This window comes from Strix uralensis, chromosome 5 (genome assembly GCF_047716275.1).
Source record: "Strix uralensis isolate ZFMK-TIS-50842 chromosome 5, bStrUra1, whole genome shotgun sequence".
In the NCBI taxonomy this organism is placed as follows: domain Eukaryota; kingdom Metazoa; phylum Chordata; class Aves; order Strigiformes; family Strigidae; genus Strix; species Strix uralensis.
In genome coordinates, this window is record NC_133976.1 from 17,559,183 (window position 1) to 17,583,235 (window position 24,053).

General features: G+C 40.7%; 1 protein-coding gene across 2 annotated transcripts in view; it reads left to right on the forward strand.

Annotated features, from left to right (window-relative positions):
* GRAMD4 (GRAM domain containing 4) overlaps window positions 1–24,053 on the forward strand; it is an 83,706-nt gene that overhangs the window by 27,315 nt on the left and 32,338 nt on the right. For both annotated transcript variants that reach the window (XM_074870047.1, XM_074870046.1), the window contains exons 2-3: window positions 384–594; window positions 10,089–10,209. In XM_074870047.1, the coding sequence (XP_074726148.1) occupies window positions 433–594; window positions 10,089–10,209 (283 nt within the window). In that variant the 5' untranslated portion in view covers window positions 384–432. The remainder of the gene's footprint in view (window positions 1–383; window positions 595–10,088; window positions 10,210–24,053) is intronic.

The window sequence follows — 24,053 nt, forward strand, 5'->3', positions numbered from 1 at the left end:
GATTAGAAGCATCTGCAAGTTGAAGAATGTGGACTTCTCAGCTAAACTTTTTTCGTTTCCAGTAATCTGTTAGGAACTGACTTCCTAATCTTTCTTTGGAGTGCAGGTTGTTAGCTTGCACCCATTCTGACTTGCTTTAAAAATAGCCATGAGAAGGAGGCCATAATAGTGTGGGAAGATGGTAAATCATCAACTACTGAAAAACAAACCGTGCATCTGTTACACTGTGGAAAAAAATGTCTGTTAAAAAGCTAAGTTGCAGCATGGCTTTCGTCCAGTGGCAAGAAGGCCCTTTAAAGATGGTTAGAAATAGTGATTAGAATGTGTGCATTTAGGCTTATTGCAAGTTTTCTAAAGTGTTCTTCATGTTTTGTTTCTTGCAGAGACTCCAACCGTCATGTTAAGGTAAAGCAGAAAAGTGCAGTGCTGAACATGCTAAAGAAGTTGGACAAAATAAGGTTCAGAGGTCACAAGAGAGATGAGTTCCTTGATTTAGCAGAGTCTCCAAATGCTTCAGACACTGAATGTGGAGATGAAATCCCGGTGAAAATACCTCGAACATCAACTCGAGACAATGAAGAGCTGAGAGACCCTGTAAGTACTTTGTTAAAATATCTTCATATTATGTTATATAGTTGTCAGGCAGAAAAAATAACAGAAATTAATAATTCTTTGTCCCTATATTTTAGATTTAACACTTGAAGATTTGTGGACTACAAGTAAGCTTCCAGTAAATCTTTCCACAAAATGGAAGCCTCAATTAATTTATTAGTATTAGGGTTCCCTGTCCCTAGTATTTGATTTTAGATCTGTGGATTGACAGGTTTGTTGGATGTGCTTCTAAATGTTGTCTGTTTTTTACTTGTTTTGTTGAATTACTAATGAACACATCTGAAGGAATGACTTCTTTTCAGTCTGAGGAGCTCAGATCTGCTCAAATGGCACTGGCCAGGACTGTAGGGATAAGACTTCTGGTGGCTTCATTAGAGTTAGAGGGTCACACCACCTTGTTCTTCACTGCAGTGTTGTATCCAGTGCTTCCATGCTATAGAGCTGGTTTAAGCCTGTTTAGGAGATGAGCAAGACTCTTCAGGTGCTAAAACTTTTTGGTGCTTGTAAGCAGAAACATCCAAACAGATCTACCTTTTTAAAAGACACTGTTTCAGGACAAGTTAAATACTGGTTAAAAAAAAAAATAAATCCTGCTCTAACTGTTTAAAAAATGGGTCCTTGATCTTGGAGTGCTACAATCTAAATTAAGATTTGTCCATTTAACTGTATTCTGCAATGTGACTTGGAAGTCATAATTTCTACCACCTCATATAGAAACTCACCATGCAGTTTTTATCCCCAAAATGTGGTCAGGCTCTTGTCTGAAAGCTCTTTTCTAAAAGCACAGGGCTTGCTCACCACAAGTATTAAACTAAAAGACTTCAAACTGTATATGCTTAAGCATCTCCTTTGGGGTTGTCAGTTTGTATCCTGTTTCGTAGCTATGAGGTTTTTTTAATTTAAGTGGGCTTGTATAGTATCACATATAATCCTGCTTATATGGAGCTCTTTTGCCAGAATTCTTGTCCTATGATCATGGAACAAACAAGTGTTAATGACAGAGCATTTTTTGGTCACAAAAAGTCTATTGTATGCAAATCCTCAAGCTCCTCAGGCAAGGAAGTCTGCTGAATGCTTTTCCTTTGCTCTTATTCTACTGAAGACATGTGTCATTTGTTAAGATGCGCATATTGTGTATACTGGGACTAATCTGTGCTGCTGCCCTTCCAACATGGTATTTTCTGAGTTTTTTGTAGGTAAATACTGGCTTATTTTCATTAAACTTAGATACCCTTTCTGTCTAATCAGAAGGATCTGAATGGCGGGGCTAGAGGCTAAGAAAGATCTGTCTTAAACCCTAGATACTATTTTCTGTAGTTCTTTAGGAGGATAGTAGCTTCAGGATGGTATGGCTGAGGGAACAGTGAGGTAAACCTACAGTTTTGACTAGTTATAAAGCCTTACAGCTACACATCTGTAGTGATGGTCTCTGTTTTCTGTTGAGCTCTGTGTGCTGAGAAGGTAATGTGAAGAGAAACACTTTGCTTTTTGGCTGATTACATAGTGTTAAGTAGGCTGTCGTGATCTAAGTCCTTGGAGTACAGTTGAGTATAGTTCTTTAAAAACAGGGATAATGGGAGAGGGGAAAGCAGCAACAGCATCAGACTTCTTGTTTTGCCCTGCTCCTGATGTTTGGGAGCTCCAAACCCAGTGTGATGCTGCAACAGCAGGAACTGCTGCTAAGACCAACAGCTGTGTTACAGATACGAGCAAAATAAGCAACCTTGTATGAGGAAAGAGGTCTGACGTACAAAGGATAAATTTCAGATGGGAAGTCTGGGGGATTAGGATTTGACCCTCACAGACATCTGCCCACTAAGTGCTGCTGCCTATCCATAAAATGAAGGGAGAAAAAATAATCCCCTGTGCCACAGAGGTGCTGGGAGTAAAGAAAGGAATGTTGTATATTTAAGTCAATATTAAATTAGTGGCTGAGATTGTGTGAAAAGGACGATTCTGAATTATGTCTCTGTTTCTTACTGAGATCATGTGGTTGAATTGTGCCTGAATTGTTTTTAATTCAGTGATTAAAACTCAAATTGCTTATACAGGATGGTTTTCTTTTATAAGCTCTATAAGCAACTTAGTATTATATTTATATTATACTGATTATGAGAAGACCAAGACTTGTTGGTTTCTTCCTATTTAATACCTTTGGGAAACTGCTGAAAGCATACAAAAGTCAATGCAAGTCTTGTGCATAAATTGAAGTTAGACTGCATGTCTTTTCAGATAGATGTGAGCTGTAGTGTGCTTCCACTTCTGTTGCTTCACTGTTCCTATTAAAATCTGAGTACAGAACTCATGGGCTTGAGAGAGCAAGATTAATGGTTTGGGACTGAGCATAGGCGTGCAAAATCTGAGTCCTGGTCCCCTTATCTGCATCTTCAGTCATAGATGTCTCTGACTCCCTTGTCAGCAGTTCCCTTGACAAAAGCTCTGTCACTACCCCTCTCTTCTACTTTTTTTTTCAGTCTGGTGTAGTAATCATTACGGAGCCATTAAAGAAAGATCTCTGTCTATTAGAACAGTACAGCACAGTCATATGAATGAAAGGCCCTTCTGTGCTGTGCCTCAGGGGTACATAGTGTACTTAGAAATGTGCACATTAGGTGCCTCTTCTTTTTGTATGTGTCTGAACTTGACAAGCTTATGCAAAATCTTGCCACAAATGGAGGTTTTAGAGTAAAAAGCCTTGTCATAAAAGCTTGTGATTGCAGAGCCCTGACCATCTGCAAAGAAGAGCATCCTCTGTTGCACACCTAACAAGTGAAGAGAACGTTCAGTCCTAGGCCACAGATACAGCGGTGGGACTTAGTCCCAACACTTCACATGTCTTACTGAAGTAGCATGTGCAAAATTTACACCCCATGGAAGGACAGAAAGAATGGCCAAATGAGGTCATCTTATGTTCTTTATCTTAAAACTATGAGCTTTATCTATTTAGTTCAATAATAAATATCCTAACCTGTGTTTGGGTAAAGAACACAGCTAGGTCCTAGTAGGAGGACCCTGGGATTGAAAAGATTTGTTCTTTTCCTCTGAATTCTCCTCAGTGGTTTCTGAGACTTTTTGTTCAATAGATGTCTTAATTTGAACTAGTTTGGTCTCAACTTATACAAACTGGCTGTTTGCTTGTGTGGGTGCTTTTCCCCCCTCTCATTTAAGTGCCCTGACTGCCAAGGTATGTCTTGGATAGCAGGTACTTTCTTAGGTCTCTGAGGGTACTTGGACATTGTGATCAGATCATTGCTGAGACAGCTGTGATGGTTAACAAATTAACTTTTTGCTAAGTGTCTCTTTCAGTTCCTGAATGGTTTCCCAGATTTCTTCCTTCCCTCTTCACCATAGGTGGTTGGTTGTTTTTTTTTTTTTAACACAAGGACATTCAGCACTGTATGTAGCACTGTTATTTCTACATTGCTTTATAAAAACAATACAATCATGAAATAGGTAGAGGGGGGTAACCTGGTCCATTCCTACTTCCTAGTAGTGAATGTATTAGCATTTGTCTTGTGACATTGGCAATTCGGGTAGTGTTACTTGCTTGGTAATTTAAGTCCCTTTATACGGTGCCATCATGGTTTCCTATTCTGTAGATGCAGCATGGGTTCCTTCCTGCTAGATGACAATTCTGCACCTAAAAAAGCTTTAAAACGCTCCAGTGACTTGATTTGCTAAGACGCAAATGTTCAGGGAGGGGGACTGTGCACTGAAAATCATAGCCTGCCTTTGTATTTGCCAGTTGTGGCTTCATTTGTCTCATTTTAACTTATGTCTCCTTGTTTTGTGCTATAGATGAATTTATGTACTCTTAATGTGACAAATGTCCCATTTTTATAAAAGGGGAGAAAACTTTCAGTTCTATGTACAGGTATATAAATGAACTTGGCGCAGAAGAGGATCATGTCCTCTTTGGCAGAGAGGAGTAAAGAACAAATTTGTGTTTTTCAACCACCCTTGGAGGTTTTGCACTAAGCTGGTGGTGAGAATTACAAGTTGAAGCACTGTCATACCTGGTGTATTGTACAAAAGCAATCTAATCTACTTATGCAAGTTCACTGCCAGTGCGCTAGGATTAAATCTGAGTTATTGTGGTACAGAAAACATTAATTTAATTGCTGTTCCAGTACAGTTTGGCTTTTCCTGAAACATGCCAATTAAAACCTTAAACGCTTCTGTACTAGTCACCTCATTTACAATGATTGGAAGGTATAAAGCATTATGCTTGGAAGGTATAAAACATGATGCAAACATTGCAATCAAGATATTAAAGTCTCTAAACCTGTCTAGCACTAGACTTTTTCAAATTTATGTAAAATGTAGCTGTGTTTTAGTAGCTTGCCAATACGGGTATGCTTCCAAGAATGGGTACTAAGGATTAAACTATTCATGCAGATGCTTTCGTTCTTGAGCGGTGTTGTTGGGTTTTCCCTTTTCTCACAGCAGGTAGATGCAGCAGCCAGGGGGAACCCTTTTGTAATTTGAAGTAAGAAAATGCACATGAACTGTCAGCAGAGAAACTCGGGAGGCTATGACCTCTCTGGACAAGCTCTGTAGTTTGTTGTATTAGTGAAAGCTTCCCCTGTGTCCCCGTCGTCCCCGCCCCCCCGCCCTTTGCTGCTCAAATTAATGCAGGTTAAAATTCTGTATTTTAAACTACTGCTTCCCGGTGTTGTATCCTGGCCACTGCTGGACGCTGAGGAGTGACTCGGGTGGATGGTTATGTCCCTGGGCTTGACATGCTGTGTCCTCGCTGATCCCCATCATCTGTGTTTGAGAACTGCTCCTCTCTAAGTTAATTACAAGCTTGGAAATGAGACCAGCATTTTTTTTAGATATTCCTAGAGAAGAATCACCCGTGTACAATGCTGTGAAATAAAAAGGAGAGTGTTGGCCAGTTACGTTTCTGTGTGATGCTGAAAATGTGCTGTGCTGCAGATGGAAAGGACAGATCCACATCTGTTCGGTTAAGAAGTGACTGAGACCTTTTTTGCGGCCGTACAGTGACAGTGGCATTGGTGCTCAGTGCACAGAACAAAATCCCAGGGCTCACAGGATGGAGGGAGGTTTGGGGAGGGAGGGCAGACAACTTCCAGGTTGGGAGGTGCTGTTAAGAAAAGCCTAAACTGCAGAGGGCTTGAAAAACACATTTGTGGGGAGATGTGGTTTATCAGATCTGGAGCTGTATGTGGCTTGGAGCAGCAACGCTGAACTCTGATAGTAGGTTAGAGGCAATCTGTCATCACCAGAAATCTTCCTTTAACCCCTCTGTCTCTGACTCCACACTCAACTCTGGCATTTTGTTGGCTTCCTAGGCACCGCCAAGCTTTGTGCATGGTCTTTGCTAAGTAATAGTGATTGCCAACATTTTAAGAGGGCTCCTGTGTCAAATCCTGTCAAAGCTAGAGAGGCAGAAGAAAAAGCAGAAATCTGTGGAAGCCTTCAAGGGTCAGAAGCAAGAAAGGGCATCTGTACAGTACAGTGTAGTTGATCCAGCCTGAGTCCCAGTACTAGCCTACAGAGGGAGCAGAAAGGAGAAACCTTTACCCAGTTAACACTGGAATTAATGCAAGATAATTTTTTGTTAACTTGTGAGTTAAGTCAGTTATGCTAAGTTATGCTTTTTGCATTCAGAGGCAGGCAGTTGACCTGCAGCAAATATGTAGACCTTATTTCTTATCTTTTTAGCCCGTTAACACCTCTTGACAGAAAGAGGTGTGTTGGTGTGGGGAAAAAACTTCTGTGACCAAAGAACCATCTGCTTAAATGTCTCCCACATCGCTGCCTTGGACATGCTGAGTTTTCTGAATGCTTCTAAATTGTATTTATTAATACATTATGATGCTACTAATTTTAGAAATTGGGTGCTTTATTTTCCACCAAACTCATATCACTGTGTATCTTACTGCTCTGGTTAAACCATTTTATTATTACATGAGAATTACATGATCTTGCTCCTAGTATTCTTAGCAACCAGCCTTATGTTTTAACTTAGCGCAGTTTTTTTTCCCCTTTTTTCTCTGACTTAGAAGGTCATTGTAACCTTTTGTGGTTGGTTCAATGATGTGTACTGCCTGATTTTTAACCAGTCAACTGATGCCAGACTTCTTGGATCCACTGCTTTAGCAGATACACACATTTGGAAACTTTCAGAATGAGTCCTATTAACTCATATCACTGTCCCCAGTGCTATGCACCTCTTGCTTTTTCCTTCTTTTTAAGAGGCACAGTCAAGGCATCCTGGGTTTTAATTAATGACTTAACATCTCTGAAGCAGCAAAAGTGGAGCTGGTTCTCTAGATGAATTTCTGAAATGTAGCTCATCTCTGGGTGAAATATCTTGAGTATCTTCAGTGAGGTTGAAAACTTCAATATACTTAAGATATTTGCTAGCCCCTTTCTTCTTCCTCTCCTCCCTCACCTCAGTCTCTGTGCTTGTGTCCCTGCCACAGCACGTGGGGCTGGGGACTGGTTGGGCAGGAGCCAGGTGCTGTCTAAGCACTGGGCCGATGTGCAGAGCCTGGGCACATTCCTGATAAGTAGAGCATCTTGCTCTTCGACCGGTATGTGATTTTATTTATTTAGTAAGCAGTGGCACTGTTTCTTTAGACAGCTCCATATTAACTTCTGTGTGCTGGGAGCAGAGATTTTCCCATTGTACCAGATGTGGATATTGAAGTGCTAAGGCTTGGACAACAGGCCCAAGCCAGAGTTGACCTATAGATGAATCCTGTATATTTTATAACTGATAACCATTGTGCTAGTAGGTATTGTACTAAGTTATAACAACCCTCTTATGCTGATGTAAAAAGTGCTAAAGCATTGAAATACTGCAGCCTGAACAACAGGCCCCAAGCCAAAGCTGCTAATTTAGTATGTAATCATTAACAAAGTATGTAAGCTCACTAGTGAAAGATGCAGCTTAGAATATAATCAGTAGTGAGGGTGAAATGCTGAGAGAACGTATCCAACTTTCCTTTCTCAGCCTTGTTCAAGGCTGAGAACCCACGTATTTGGCCTTGTTAGAAACTCCCTTGGTCTGCCCCCCCGCCCCCCCCCCGAGCCCTGGCCAGGCTTTGGGTGGAATCCAACAAGAGAATTAAACCAGAAATTTTCCACTCAAAACAAAGGTGCCAGCTATTCTGGCTTGCCGACCTCTAATACATAAGGCTGGACCCGCTCACAGCGACTTTGGATGCCTCACCTACGGATGGACACACCGCGTAGGATTTTCCATTTGCCGGGACAGGCTCTCCAAATCCTCGCTGTAACCGGGGCTCCCCAGCATCTGCGGATCTGGATGATGGTAACGTATGCAAGTGGTGATGGATCTTTCTTAGTCACTATTGTCTCTCTCATGTAGTAATGATTTGATGCATTACCCTGTATTTTCCTATTTGTTGCTTTAGGTGCATTATTCTGCCTTTTCTTACTGCATGTTTTCTGTATTACACTGTTACATTATTTGATATCACTAGTAAAATATGCCTACTCTTTTCACTCTGGTGTCCGAGTTTAATTGGTATCCTTAATCAGCAAAACAGATATACAATATAGAAAGCCATGCTTTACCGCCTTGGCAGCAATCTGTATTTTAATAATGGTTTCCTTGTGCCTCCCTGTAGACTGTGTTGTAAGGGTGCTGCTGTTTGACTTCAGCACCACCATCCTTCTTGGGCCTCTCCAAGTGTTTGGCAAGTGATAACATTAAATCTTGTAGTGTGAACAAATACGACCCAGCTCTATAGATAAGAAATGGACACAGAGGTTAATTGCCATCCCATGCTCATCTGAAAGCAGCTGTTACTCTTCAGCAGTGGCTGGAGCGGGTGCAAATGACATGTCCTACTGCACCTCTGGCCAAAGGCAGGTGTGAACGGGAAATGTAGAGCATGGGGAGGGGGATGCTGTGCTGCACCTCCCCATGTGAGGACTGCCCTGGGGTCTGTCTGTCTCTGCTATGACATGGTTTGTGCCAGCTCCAAAATGGGAAGCAGCACAGGGCTGCTGTTAAGCTAACGGTTTCTGCTCCTCATCAGGGCCAGCAGTGTTGGCAGAGTGCTGTGTGGGTGTGTGTTGCTTTTGGGACTGGAAATAGCATCTCTGCTCGGCACTGTATTGAGCAAGCCCAGGTGGGGAGTTGGTGCCAGGTAAATGCTGTGCAGTAAATGCTTACAGAGTGCTAATTTGTCTCTATAGACAATTCCGAGGCTTCAAGTCAGCATCCGTTCAGCTCAAGTAAGAAAACAGATGTTTTATAGGTATCTCCACATTATTTTATCTTAAAAGTTCAAATCATTCCCAGCAGTGAAAGTACTTTGTTGTTAGTGAGCTCTCTGTACATCTTTCCTGAAACACAGAAAATGTCTTTTCATTAACTCTCTTGTAGATTAGTTGAGTTTATATATGTATGTAATTTAAGCTGTCACGGTTAAATGTATGCAAGCTGACTTTTGAAAGCAATACAGTTCCTGCACAAACAAGGGGTAGGGGAATGGTTAGGATAGGGGAATAAATCCCTCTTTGTCTTGAGATCATTTCTTAGATGTTGGCTTCTGTGAGGACTGCACACAGTGCCTGAACAGGAGATGCCCTCACCCACTCTTTACCCTGCTGTCTGAAAATGCCCAGTTTATGAGAGAAAGACAGCATCACCTGCCTTCTGCTGTGTGGGCTTGAGGCTTTGCTGTGCTCACTTTGTGGAGGTGGTGGTTGTCACTGCTCCTCCTAACTCGTCAAATTGCTCTTTAATTCCTGCATTCTGCAGTATTTCCAGTGCCGAGTTCGTTTGAGGAGTGCTGGTGAATCTGTCAAGACACACAATCTCCTGACTCCTCCCTCTCCTGGCCTTCCAGGATGAGCTTCTGGGCACAAACAACATCCTTCAGCAGTAACTGGGCTGTGCTGGAGGTGGAAGAGAGGGGGACCCCTTCTTTGCAGAGAGTCCGTGGTCTTCAGAATTACACATTCCATAAATCGATATTAAAATAGACAATATGTGTTTTCTCACATAGCTCAGTATATATCTAGAAAAGTATTACTTTTGCTAGTATTACTTTTGCTAGGTTCACAATTTTATATGTAAAGTATGTTGCATTGACCATTCATTTAATGCGAAGAGGAGTCAGATAGTATAAATATGCCTCTTAAATCAGCAGAAGAAAGGCTAAATGGTGATGCAGCAGAATTGGTGAGGGAGGGAGGGAGGAAAGAAATATCTTTGTTTTCTCTAACTCCCTGAGGTCTGTAGAAGTGCATTCTGTAAACTCACATGGGAGAGATGCTGTGCATTTGATTAGCTTTCACTCATTTATTTTGGTAATTTAATGCTGAATAAGAGGCATGCAGAGTTGTTGATACTTGCATGTTTCTCACGTGGCTGTTTCTTTACTGCCCCAGAAGTAAGTTGATTTATTTAAATGACAAAAAAAAGTCTGCCTCTGAGCTGTCAGTGTGTTCTGGCTTTCTTATAGGCTGGTCCAGGGACCATCATCATGGCTTCAGGAGTCCAGGATTTCAACAGAACGGAGTCTGACAGACTGAATGAGATTAAAGGTCACCTGGAAATAGCCTTACTGGAAAAACACTTTTTACGTAAGTATAAAATCAATGCTCTGTGGAGAGGAATGGCTTAAGTCTGCCGAAACTTTTCTAAACTGCAAAAGTTGCCATCAGAATTTTGAGGTGTGCTGATGTGTGGATAGCATGTGGGCTGACACCTCCCTAGGAGGAAGTTAAAAGCATTCCCAGGGTTTCTGGGTCACTTGGTTGTTTTTTTCCTCATTGCATTGCTCACAGCATACCTCACTACATGAAAAAGCTGCTTAGCTGAAGTCTTGATGTTGACATCTGCAGGTTATTTTAGAATTAACTCAACCTTAATGTGGTTGCAGTAGGTGTTGTTTGTCTAGTAGTAATTGTAAAGAGATTTCTGAAGGGGCAACCAATGCATTTCCTTGGCAGCTGTTTCAGCAAGTAATACATCTTAAAACACATGCCTCTTAAAAGTATATAAATTACTGGTAAGTGGTGTAAGAAATACAGATAAGAGTATCTGTAGATTTCAAGTGTTATTTGTTTGGGTTTATGTGTATGTATATGCGTGTCTATATAAGACAAGATTGTCATTCATGGCTAGAGGCACCCATGAGACTTTTGGGATTTTATCTCAGCAGATCTGAACTGCTGACTTGTAAGACAGGATAGTTAAAACCAGAAAAATTGAAGACAAGCATTCCTTTAACTTGATAGAAGTAGAGATCTCTGTAATAAATCAAGGAGAATTCTTGCTCAGTTGCTTCCCCAAATGGTAATTTTAATGGATTATTTTTGAATTTAAGAATGAGGGTTGTTTTTATGTGTTCAAAGCTTGTCAGATATTTTTGAAGGGGTAAAAATAACAGGGTTATAGATTCTATTCAGTTTCTAGTTTACAATCTAACTACAAAACTTGTGTTTTATCTTCATATTCTCAAGGATTTGGAATTAGTTTTCTGTGACTTAATCATTTGGCAATATTTCTTTGCTATTTTTTCTTACGTGCGTATGAGAGGGAGGTCTGATAAAGGATACTGGGCAAGAATTTATGGTGAGCTGCTATCAGCTTCCACTGATACCTGGAAGATGTATCATGATTGGAATATGAAGCAATAACGGAAAGCTCTGTTTGACTTGCCTTGTTGGTTTCAGTGGTTTATTTGAATTCTTATTTAACTGTGCAGTACAGAGTTACCACGTATTCTTTCCATTCCCAGTGACATATTGCTTAAGCTCCTGTTACCAAATTGTTTTTTAAACTAGATGGGACATTTGTGATTTCCTGATGTAATATGTGTAACAGAAACAGTAGGACTTCCCAGAACTGTTTTCTGGTTTGAACTAGGACATACTTTTTGCTACAAAAACATTATATGGTTCCCAAACACTTACATGGCTAGCGAATTCATTCTCAGTCCTTAGTATGTGGTTACAGTAACCATGTGGGACACATATTTTTGTGAATATTTTTACTGCTCAGGTTCATGGTACAGTTTGAAAACCTTCTGATCAACCACTTTACCACTTTCAGCTGAATCTTTTTCCTTTGCAGAGACCTTTGCAGCAAACTCCAAGGTAAAGGATAATAAAGCCCATCCTTTCACATAAGCTTTGAGCAGATGGTTGGAGGTTCAGGCCAACAGGGCAGTTCAGCTGGGTGGCATGAGTCAGTCCTGGGTGACTCCAGCCCTTACCACTAGGTCAAGAGCTCTTTACCAAAGCCTGAGGTTTGCTTTAGCTCTATTTATAGTGTTGTTCTGGAAAGTTGATTACAACTCTGTACAGCAAAACAAGAGAAAGAATAATGAACTGGTAGAGAAATAAGCACAATGAAACTCATCCCTTACACACCTACCCCCTTCAAGATTTTCGGCAGAAATACATAACTATATCAGTTGGAGTGAAGTAGGAGCTCACTTTTTGGATACGGTTCTTCTACTTTTTTGTTTTATTCTTTCTTCTCTTTGAGTTAATGTTTTGGGTGGTTTTGTACTAGAAATGCTTCATTATTTTTTTTTTCTTCCCAGAAGTGAACTGATAGTGAGAAGAAAAACATTCTTGAAATGTGCAGTTTGTTTACTTCAATTTGCCCTTGGAAGAAAGCTTGATTTTTATTTATTTATTTTTTTAAATCCTATTGCTGCAATAGGTGTTTTTAAGAAGGCTAGTCACTCAGCTGTATTTGCATACTATTTTTAATTATGAAATTCCCTAACAACACCTTGCTATAATTGTATTTTTACATAAATCGTTTGCCACTTCCTCTTACTCCATTTCCTCCAGCTAGGTGTGCAGAAATCAAAGCGACTGCTAATATTTGGGGGAAATATTTAGAGTTCCATGGATTTGTTTTTTATGTGTTGAGTTTCTAATCATTATCAGCCTGATCCTGATTTTATTTTTGCCTGTTCTATACCTCTTACTTGTATCGGTGTGTAATTATCCAGGAGGTTTAAGGAGAGATTTCCTCCCAGCTATATGCTATGTATAATGAACACAGCTACAAGTCAGTGTGGATCTGTAGTTGCAGGTGCCTGGCTAGAGGAAGAGTGAACTGCTAGTCTTCTCTAAACTACTTTCAGTCATTAGTAGTCACAAGTTTAAGATGCAGTTTGGCTGAGTAGTGTTTCCAGTGAAACACATCCCAAACCTAACTGTAGCCTCCACAAGCTGCAGTGGAAATCTGGAGCAAGTAGTTACTGGAGACAAACAGTTGTCTGTAAAGGGAAAATATCTTCATCTAAGATGCCAGATGAATCTCTTCCTTAGCAAAGAGATAATCTAAACATCCAGAGAAACGAAGATGGAGAGGAATTGTTTAGCATGTTGCATAGCTGTAAATGCAAAGAGTACGTGACTGGGAACGCGGGGGGTTTAAGCTGCAAACTGACAGGAGGATGAGGCATGTGGAGGAAAGGATCTTGGATAATGATGTCTTAAGCAAGGGAGGGATCATCTGACTCTTCCAGTCCAGAGGGCTGCAGTTGCTTTTCCTGTCTGCAGGAATGGTCTTAATCTCTGTAATCTGATGGCTCCTTCTGAGTTGTAGGACAGGAGTGCTGAAAAGGTGCATGTTGGGTCTGGTGAGACAGTGGTATCAGGGTGAGTTCCTGCAGAACAAGGCTTGAACACCTGCTGAACAAAAAGTGCAGAGGGCTTAGTCTGCTGGACCTCTGAATACACATGGATGGAAAAAGCTTTGTCTTGGAGCTGTCACCATCAGAATCAACCATTTCTAAAGGACTTTCTGTATTAATATAACTTGTTTTTAATGCATGTGAACACTGCCTTGGTGCTGGCTAAGTGGTCAGGTAGGGAAGGTAACTACTGAACTGGGGATCTAGGTTAATATGCTAAGGTTAGTAGTGGTTTTAGTGCTTCCATTTCAAAATCTAGTTGTATCTAAACAAGAAATAAAAACTTGCTTGTTGCTCTTGCATTTGAAAGACAGAACAATAGGAAATATCTTTTTGTGTTTGCACCTTCCCATTACTGTTTGTGCCTGGTTATGGAAGGCAGTTTTGCTGACAGCAGCACTCTGGTCCATGTGCTACAAGGTGCTTTGTAGGCATGCAATGCATCCTATGGTTTACAAAAAGTATTAGCTAATTCTAATTCAAGGATATTCAAGCCTTTTGCAGTGCTAATTTTAGCAGCTCAGGGAGGAGGAGGTGGTGGTTGCAGTGGCTAAGAGTAAACAAACTGGGTGACTGTTAGAGAAGAGGGTTACTCATAAACTGGTAAATTGAAGAAATGGCACGTGAGGATGAAAAGCTTTAGGAGGAAATAAAGTTCTCTCCCCCAAGGGTTTTGCATTCTGCTCTGTACAGCAGGCCGTGGTAGGAGTCTCTAGGGACTTACAAAATGCTGGTTTTGGTTATGATTTTTACACCAACATTATAAAAGAAGCTGGGATTATGCTTCTTTCCCACTGAAATTTCTGCTTCCCCACCCTTTTCATTCCCCTTTTAAACCTTGTATGTGACTAGCTTCACAGTGGTTTCTCTGGCTTCTGTTTTTTGGTGTAAATGGCCCAGTGATTCTTTGTAAGAAGAGTGACCTAGCACAATATAGACTTCATGAAAGCAGAGCTCTAGAAAACCATATGTGGTCCTCGGGTGGTTCTGGGGTGTTAGGAAGTGATAAACCTTAGAGGTGAGGTGTGTGGTAGTGGTTGTAACCAACAAAAGACCTGTACTACAAAGTCCTGTTCCGTACAGAAATTCTAATACCTCCTCAAACAGCTGCAGTAATTGTATGCAAAAAGTTGACTACGAAGCTGAGTCAGAGTCCAATTACCAATTGTGTCGGAACACCCTTAGTGTAATTTCTCCTGGGTCAAACACCTGCTGCACTAGCAGAGCTAGAGAATGGCAGAAGAATAGTTTTATTGCATTGGTTTTGCTCTCTTCTTACTGACCTAGCAGCCTATAGTCATCTTTGGTTCAGAAATCTTGAAGCAGAATAGAGTTAATTTAAGTAGCAGGTGAAGACCCTGGTAAAGAGAGTAAGTAGCTGCTGTGTATATCTGAGCCACCCAGATGCTGGCTGTGGGCCATAGTAGCCATTCCTTGCTAGGTGGTTAACCCTGGGCAAGGGATCCTGACGCTGCAGCATGGGCTCCTAAATAAAGCATGCTGACACTAGTGAGCACCGAGGCTGCTGTGGTAGTGGAACTTACCCTGGGCTTCTCCTACCCTTTACTCCTTCTCATAAGCCCTTCTTTCTTTCAGCTTAAAATCCTGGACTCCCAGATGCTAATAGGGTATTATTGGGAGATCTGCATGCATCCCTTGAGCTTGTGGAGTTCCTCTGATGAGGAGTGTGGTTTGCATATGGTGACTGGTGGGGAATCTTCTTGAATGTTTTCCCTGGGCACCCAGAGAAGCCACGGTAAAAAGACGTGAGTCCAGGCTTCTCTGCAGAGCTGTCTGTTCACCAGATCTTGCTTGCTTTTGTACTGACAGATTTTTAAAGTTTTTCTAGGTCTGACTTCTGACTGGGAGACTTCTCAAAAATGACAGAAAGTTTCTTAAGAGGTGTAGGAAAGGTTTTACTTACACCCAGAGATGCTTACATGATGCACCATGTATATTGAGTTCATGTCTACCCTTCTTGGACAAAACACTCTCCAAAACTCTGGCTTCATTTTCCTGAAAACGTTGTTGGAAGAGGCAGTTGTGAGCAGGTTAGAGCACTTGCCTGATGTTTAAGAGGCCTCAGTACAGATGAAGGAGGATTCAGACCTCCATTTCTCATCTACAGGGACTCTTCTCTGACTGATGGAGGATGGGTTGTGCACTTGCTCACTCTCAACTTGGCTTCCAAGAGCACAAGGTTCCAATGTGACTCCAGCCCAGCACAGCAGCAAGCTGGAGTCTTGGGCTGGTCCTTGTTCCAGGCCCAGCTTGTGCAATCTGTCCTCATCATTGGGCGAGGCATGTGAACGGTGACAGCGTGAAGATGCCAGAATGCTGGAGGGCCCAACCCAGGAGGATCATGTGCAGTCACACCACCTTTTCATGAGGCTGGTTAACCAAACTGCAGCATGGCCCTGACAGAGATATATGGTGTTAGCTCCTCCACCAACTCAAACAGATGCCACCTACACATTGCATTATGTAGGTGTGGTGTGCTCTTGCTTCTGCCTTTTCTTGGGTGCCCAACTTCACTTCATGAATTGTGGAGTCAGTGTGAAAGCTCACACAGAGCAGCAGTCAGCACTGCTGTGCCTGTCCCTTTTGTATAACTGGGCTGGAGATTTCGGGAGCCCCATGTGGAATCTACCCTTCCCTGCTCAGCTTAGTAACATAAAAGCCTTGAAAGAGTCTGCTGCTATTCCTGAGCCAGAGATTGAAATGTTTATAGCCTGTTTCACTTCTGCCAAAAACAGGGAGTGAACACAGTTCCTGCAATAATAGCAAAATTTTTGCAGTTCCCTTCATTTTAGATGGATTTTGCAACTCTGCTGGCATTTTTAGACTTTGAAATTTCTGAAAATTCATAGATCAGCAGTACTTTTCATGACTTTTAAGCTGGCAAAAGTGTATCTAGCAATAGAAAACTTCCCACTTGGTATTTTGAGAAGGGGATCTGTCTCAGTAAGCTATTGATTTTTAAGGTAGTTCAGATATTTTCAGGAAGCTTAATTTAAAATCCTTCTGTAATGAAGGGGAAATCATCCTGTGTCTGTTATAATACAGTAAAGCTCCACTGAAAACACTATATGTAAATGTAAAGTTACTAATTGGTTGCTAGCATAACTGTTTTGTACATACCATAGTAATGACATCTTAATTCTTTCTAACCTCACCCACTTAAATTGAGAGGAGACTAGACCAGTTTGCCAGAGGAAGAGATCTTGTCAAATACTTTGTGCTTTGTAAATCAGTCTCCTTCATCACATGAAATAGAAGAACACTTCACATGAAATTCTGCTATTGGGGTGAGGAAGATAGTACCAGGGGAATGTTAATTGAACTGCAAAGCAGGATGATAGTTCAGACTTAGCATTCCTTCCACTGCTTCTGGATCAGAGTTGGCTTATTTCTTACCAATGTAGAGAAAGCCCATGATGCTCCCCTCCCTGTAGACATATGGAAAGAGACTCAAAAATTGGTCCTCAAAAGCTGTGCTTTTACTGTAAGTACAGGAGCAAGAGCTCTGCCTTCGGAAGAGCAGAGAGGCACGGCAGGATGATGGAAACAAAAAAAGAAAAAAGAAGGATTGTTTAACTGCCAAACCTGTGTTAGGGGTTTTTAAGGCAAATTGGCATGACTGTTTCCAAATATGACAGGTCACTTCTTAATTTTGATGTGTGCAGGTAAACCAGACTGAGCTGGAGAAAGTTTATAGTGAAAATGTGGAGTTTATATTTTAACTGTTTCATTTCTGCACTCTACCAAAACGCCTATATAAAACAGGGTAGGGAGGAGGAAGGGATATGCACTCAATAAATGTAGCTTATCTTTGATGTTTCTATCTGGTTTTTGGCTTTTTATGACATCAATATTGCTATTAGAAAATCTGTTTTTCCCCTGTTTTCCGTGTGAAAGACTCATGCAAAGAATGCAAGAGGCCCAACCACAAAGGAAAACTATTCAATTGCCAAAGAAAGGTGTTCTCAAATGCAAAAAACCCTGAATAATTCTTCCTTCAGTTTTCCTTCTTTGCTGACTTGATTTTGTTTGGTTTTTCTTTCCCTTATCTGATTAGCATTTGGATGCCTTACTTTTTGTCCCCATTCATAGACTGGCTGGGTTAAAAAAAAACCTTCATATGTTTTTAGCATTATTTTTTTTTCTACACAGTGTAGCTGAGCAAAGATCAGCTGAAAATAAAGTAGTTCAGGATGAGTCTTTTGGAACAATAGGAAAAGAAGTTTTGGAGGAAGGAGGAATGAGAGTTCATTGAGGATTAGTTGTGTAGCTGAATGTGTGGACAATGCGTTTTGATCCCTGTACAGTAGTAGATCAGGTGGTGGTTTGGTTTGGGGTTTTTTTCCACTTTATTCTTGATTTTACTTTTTCCATACAGGGATTTTTTGCTCACCTGGGAGTCCTCACCACTGAATAAAAAAAGTTGTTGAATGATACAAAAAATAGGACAGAAGTTCACTCCTGTTGTGGGGAATGTCACTACGACACTAACTGCTAAAGGTTAGGGAGGTGAATCAGGGCTCCTAGGTGGCTCTGTTCCTGCTAAGTAGTCAGTGCTTTCACTGGCACCTTCAACTGAGCTCTTAGAAAGAGGAAACTGTAAGTGCAATGTGTTGGGAATAGTTTTTGTGTAATGCTCTCTGTGATGCTGTAACCACTGGCTGCTTGTTCCACTCCTTAGCACCGTGCAGCACGCCTGCCAGAGGGAAATCCCTGCACTGCAGGTAGGTGGTGGTTCAGGGGGTACTGCCACTAGTTCCTCTTCTTGTGCCGGTGGAAGAGAACTTCTTCCTGACCATCACCAAATGGGATACTGAGCTCACTAACTCTTCCACTTCGCTTGATGTAGCTGCTAAATGTTTGTATACGACACTTAGGCTCCTCAGTGTTGCTTCACAAAATACCTGTTGCAAGATAAAGAGAAAAAGAAATATTCTCATCTTTGTGCCTGAGTTGTCATAAAGAACCACCTCTGAGTTAGACAAGTCTGAGAGCTTCTGCCTTCAGTTTAACAGGACCTCCCCTTAATCTGCTTTTTTTAAAAAAACTAAACGGTGTAGTATGAAGTCCACATAAAACACAGTTACCAAAACAAATTCTGAAGAAGCACTTGGCAAAAAAGGGATCACTGATGCTGAAACCCATCATGATGCCTTGCCAAGTTCACTTGTGGCTTTTCTGAATTAAAGGGAATAGAAAAATAAAAATCTATGGAAGGAACATAGGCTGGCTTTAGTCTGTTGGTGTAAAAGGGTTGCTGGACATAAAGTCAAAATAATGTGGATTCCTACTTTTCCAGCAAAGAATGTGAGGACAGTGTCCTAAAAAAACCAGCATGAAGAACTCTTGCTTAACATGCGGTCAGTTTACATTGTTGTACTGAATCATCTTGGTAGTAGAATCTGGTATTGTTACAGTAGGAAGGAATTTCTAAAACTGTGATCAGATAACGCCACATTTGGGCTGCATCTCCCACTCTCTTTCTGCTGTTGCTGCTGTCTGTCAGCTGAGATGACTCTCCAGACCAGTTGTTGTCCAGCTCTGGAAGGTCTATGAAGAACAAGAAAGCTGATACCAGTTTTGGAAGCAACCACCTAACCACACAAGACAAAGGAAGGGTTAGACAGTCAACCTGGAGTTTGGGGCTTGAGAAAAGAGGTCTTTAGGTTCTTCCCAAGTATCTGGCATGTAAAGAAATAGATGTCTCGCAATGTCTGGGATCAAAGGCTAATGTTTTATCTGAAGTCTTCTGGGTAGATTTGTGGTAAGTCTTTGGCACCCTATGTGGTTCTCAGGTCACTGGTGGAAAGGACATAAGTCCTGGGGAAGGTAACAAAGAGTACCCAATTAAGTTGTATCCAGTTATAGCTATGAATTGTGAACTTGTCTACAGAGGAGTGTATGAATTACAAAATAACTGTAAACAGAAAAAAAAACACTTTAGGGATTTCTATTGTGGGTCCTTCCCCCATCACTGCTTGTTGGTCAGACAGTGTTTGTTGTCACAAGGGGCGGAGCCGTTCCATGTCTTTCACAGCACTGCCATTTGCTGCTGGTGTTTTAAGACAAAGACTAAAAGCTCTTCAGTGTCTATGATGATGAAAATAGACATGTTTTCAGACTCCTAACATCTTTTTAGTGATGTCATACAGTTGGTTTAGTTGGGACAAAGTTAAAATATTAGCTTTCTGTAGGAGTTGTGAGTCTGGCAGGGGTGGAAGCTGCCTGCGCTGGAGAAAACTCCCAATGTCTGGCTCCCCCAGTGTGGCTGGCGAGATTCAGTTTGACGGTGTATGGTTGGGATTTAGTGCATTTAGTACCAAGTAAACGACATATTTGAACTCTGGTAATATTCAATGGGTAGGGGGATTTGCCATAATTAACTTAGATGTAGAAGGGTGATTTCTGTCTTGTTAAGTACTGGTTTTCTCATGTAAATAGGACAGGGTGCATGTACACTTTTTTGCATTTCTAGTTTTTAACTTTATCTGCTTAGATTTAATGCTAAATTGATTTGGTATCTAGAAACAGTGGTCTATAGTCTTTAGCTATAGGTTGTTGGGGGTTTTTTTTGTCACTTTGTCCCAGGGAGGGATTTTGCAGCATACCTGCAGGCCTACGAAGAAATGCTATTATGAAAAACAGCTACTAGGAGACTCCCTAATCCACCTCCAATCCCTGCGTTAAAGGAAACAACCACTTTACTGCACATGCAGTATTGAGTTAGAAATCCAACCTGCTGCCATGCCTTCCCAGACTGATGTATCATCCTTCTTTTCTAAATATTACTCATTGTACAGTTTCACCTGAACTAAATACTTCAGTATTTAAGAGCTTTTTATCAAAACATTTCTTACAAGCTTGTGTATTCTGAGGAGCAAACAGATTATTCAGTTGGTCTAGTGGCTGATGACATATGATCCAATGAAATGCTGGGTAGCTTGTCTTTTAACAATTACATGGTATCAACTAAACTTTTTGCATTGTTAAATCTTTAAATTTCAATGATCAAATCCTTAGAGTGCGGGTGCATCAGTTGTGTTACATAATAGAGGATAAAATGCTGTGTTAAATCTGAAATGGATACAGTTTTTTGATAATTTGAGATGCATTACTGGTGGTGGTCTTTCCTACAGTGTCAACTCTCCTAGGGTTTACAGTGCAGTAGTATGCAAGTTAATGTAGTTGAAACACTAGTGTTGCCTTTTCTCACATTTTTCTCTCATTGGTAAAAGTGCAGTATTATCCACATATTGTCCTGCTTTTCTACACAAGTTGACTTTGTCAGAGAGATTTTAAAGCATTTTTTCAGGGTTACACCTGCTGTCATGACCTAAAGGGTTACCCAGCCTGCAGGTATGTAGAGATTGTGACTGTAGGTTGGTAGGATTCTGTAACATACAAGGACATGGAGGTTTTTTTACTCTAAATTTCTCTACTTTATTACGGATTTTCATGAATACTACAAAAATCAGCACTAGCAACTATGCCTGTGATTGATAAAGTGAATATATATATATGAATGGAAACATATATATGCACATATGTGTGTATATATATAAAAAGCTGTTATAAATTATTGGCAGCAATCAATAGTATGGCAGTAACCAAGTAGGTGTATACTGTTACAGGTTACTAGAAATTTATCACTAGTGAAGTGAACTTAGTAATATAGCAGCAGAAATACTTATGATAGATTGCTTATATGCACATATATATGTTTGTTCACAATAATACCAGTATCAAGCTTATTAGATCTCGGAAAGTGACAAATCATCCCAGAAGGGATCCCAACCATCCCAGAAGTGAGAGGACAAACCAAACCCTCCCTGGCAAGGGTGCAAGATCTCTTAGAAAGTTTCTGTGGAGAGTTCAACCTATTTAGAAAAGTACGTGTAGCACAGGAAGTTCTCAGAGAGAGAAGCTTCATTTTGGATAAAAATTAAGTCATTTTTGTATCATAGAGAAATAAGGAGATGTAGGACACCACCACTTCAGCAGCCAATAGATGCTGTTAATTTCTATTTTTCACCTGGAATAGCAATAGATGTTGATGTTTTCTGTTGTCTCAGGCCAATTTTTATTTTTCCAGACTGTTTTCCTGTTCTTGCAGATAGAACAGCCAATGGCAGTTACCAGTTCTTACTTTCTCAGGATGTTTCCACCTTTTTCCCTGACTGTTTTTCACCTTTTCAGATGATAAGTTGCTGTTACAGTTCCTTGGTTTTATGCTTATCAATGGTATCTCAGGATGTCTCTGGTTTCTAATTATCAAGCTGTGTACTTCAAAGAGGCATGTTTCTACTTCCCAGGCCTAGTTCCCAGGCTGACATTTTCTCTGTCAGTATTTCAGCAGACATTTTCTTCTGTAATTTTCCCCATTCTAACCAGGTCACCTTTATGGCTGGTCACATCACCTGCATGTCCAGTTAAGACGTGCACTGAGCCTCTTGTAATATTTTAACGTTCCTTGCCCAGTAGGAGGTACAGAGCTGTGATTGATATGCCTGGGAGGGAGATTATGGAAGCTGGTTAATCTTGGAGCTGAAGCTTGACCTTTTATGTTTTACCCTTTTTTGTGTGTGTGGAGGTGGGAGGATGTTTGAATTTTGATGGTCTGAAGGTGAAATCCAAGGAGCACTCTGTTCTCATTGTCAAGGAGGATACTCATCTGTAAAGCTCAGTAGATAGATACCACCGTGAAATGTTCTTATGCGTTCTTCTCAAGGGTCTGTGACCTCTGCTCTTTCTAGTCAACTTCACTTGTTCTACAGGAGGAACCCTCAGGGCTAGAGAAGTGTCCTCTGTAAGTTCAGTTCAGTTTGGCCATATTGTAGATTATTGCAGGGGAGAGAGCGAAGAAGTACTTTTTTTTTCTCTCTTTCTTTCTTTTTCTTTTTCCCCCTTTTTTTTTTTTCCTGTCTCTCTGTGGTTTCTGTTGCTTAGCAAACTTTAGAGTATTTAACTAACCAAACACGGAGGTTTTATACTGCCAGATCACACTCTGCCAAAGGAGCAACAAATACTGCTTTAAAGAGTTGGAGTGGCCAGAGCAGTTGTAGTGGGGTGGATTTGAATTGCAGTCATGTACATGGAAGTTAGGAAATGCCATGGAATGTGAAGCTGTGGCAATCCTTAATGATGAGATGCTGTATTTTTTGGTTTGTTTTATAGGAGTTCTACATCGTTCGTTGTGTACCCTTTAACTCTGCCTCTTTGCGTAAAGAAATTCTGCATCTCTGGCACTGCTTGTCCTAGCGGTCAAGTTTCTGGGGTTTTGTTTTTAATAGAACAAGATGTAGTGCAATCTGAACAACTGGAATTAAGGAAGCTGGAAGATCTGAACAGACTTTCAAGGGCATTGAGGTTAATTTACACTACTTGTGGTTTTCTTATGTACACACAATGCATAGTCACTTCCTCTTAAAAAAAAAACAACAGTGCTTAATGGAGAACTTCTTCCCTTTAATGGTATTGAGAAGATAACATCCCTATCAAGCTTTGGAACTCTTTGTGGTATCTTCATGGTATTGCACAAGCTCCAGTGCATTTGGAGTGCAACAGATGTTTCCCCTCAGCTGTGTGCCTGCTCTTGTTCTGGAACAAGGCAAGCCCTTGAAAGTAGGGTTAACTAATCATAAACATAGTTTTCTTTTTGGGTTTAAAATTCCTTGCGGACACATAATTAGGAACAGCTCCATGTATAGGTATGCCCTTACCTCCATATCTTTCCATTTATTTACAGGAGACACAATACCTGCTGCAACAGTGAAAAGTTCCCTACCCTACCCTTGGGAATAAATTTCAGTTTTAGTTGCTGAAGGATAACTTGGTTTCTGTGCTCCAACTCTTCTTTCTAGCGTCACTAACAAAGCAGCGGTGGGAAGATGACAGCACTCCTTTCTGTTTGGTGGAATTCAGCTTGTAGCCTCATGGTGGAAGCCATCATGTGGTCCTCTCGATTCATGTATCTTTTTCCCGTCTCTCCTAATTCTGTGCTCTAAACCTCTTAGTGCTGCAGGAATACAGATAATCTACCACCACCTAACTTGCACAGCAGATAAAATGATCAGAGATACTGCACAAGGGCCTCCTGCAGAGGAGGGAGAGTTTATCAGTTCTTCTGAATATTTGCACTAGGGCTTTAGACCTTCTCAAAACACATACTGATTAGAGTCAGAGAGGCTCAGATATCAAAATTATCTGATTTACAAGGCAGTATGTGAAAAGAAACAGAAGAGGTTGCTGGAGGGTAGAGCATAGTATATGAATCTTGTAAAATGACATAAAGCCCGAACCCCTGTGTCTGTTGATAGTGGAATTAGCAAGTATTTTCTGTTCTGGTTTGCTTTAAGCTTGAAATACACCTGCTGTTCTACTATTTGTTGTTGACATTGAGCTTAAAAACAAGCCCAGAGACCAAAATGTAGAGTCATTTTTTTGTTTAAAAAGGAGAGGGGCAAAAAAAGAGAGAGATTTCCGATCTTCTCTTTGTCATTTCTCTTGTGGGAAAAGTGATCAGTGATAGTGACCCCATTGTATCTCTAGAGTAAGATAAGGTCATGAACAAGGATACTGTCAGTGACAAAAAAGCAAAGCTAATTAGCCACAAAAAAGTCTTATGCATAGTTGATACTAATTTGTCATGAAAAAAATTATGGAAGTGTGTATATGTCTTTGTATAAGTAAATATGTGTGTGTATATATATTTTTATATAAATTATTACATGGAAGTTAGTAGGA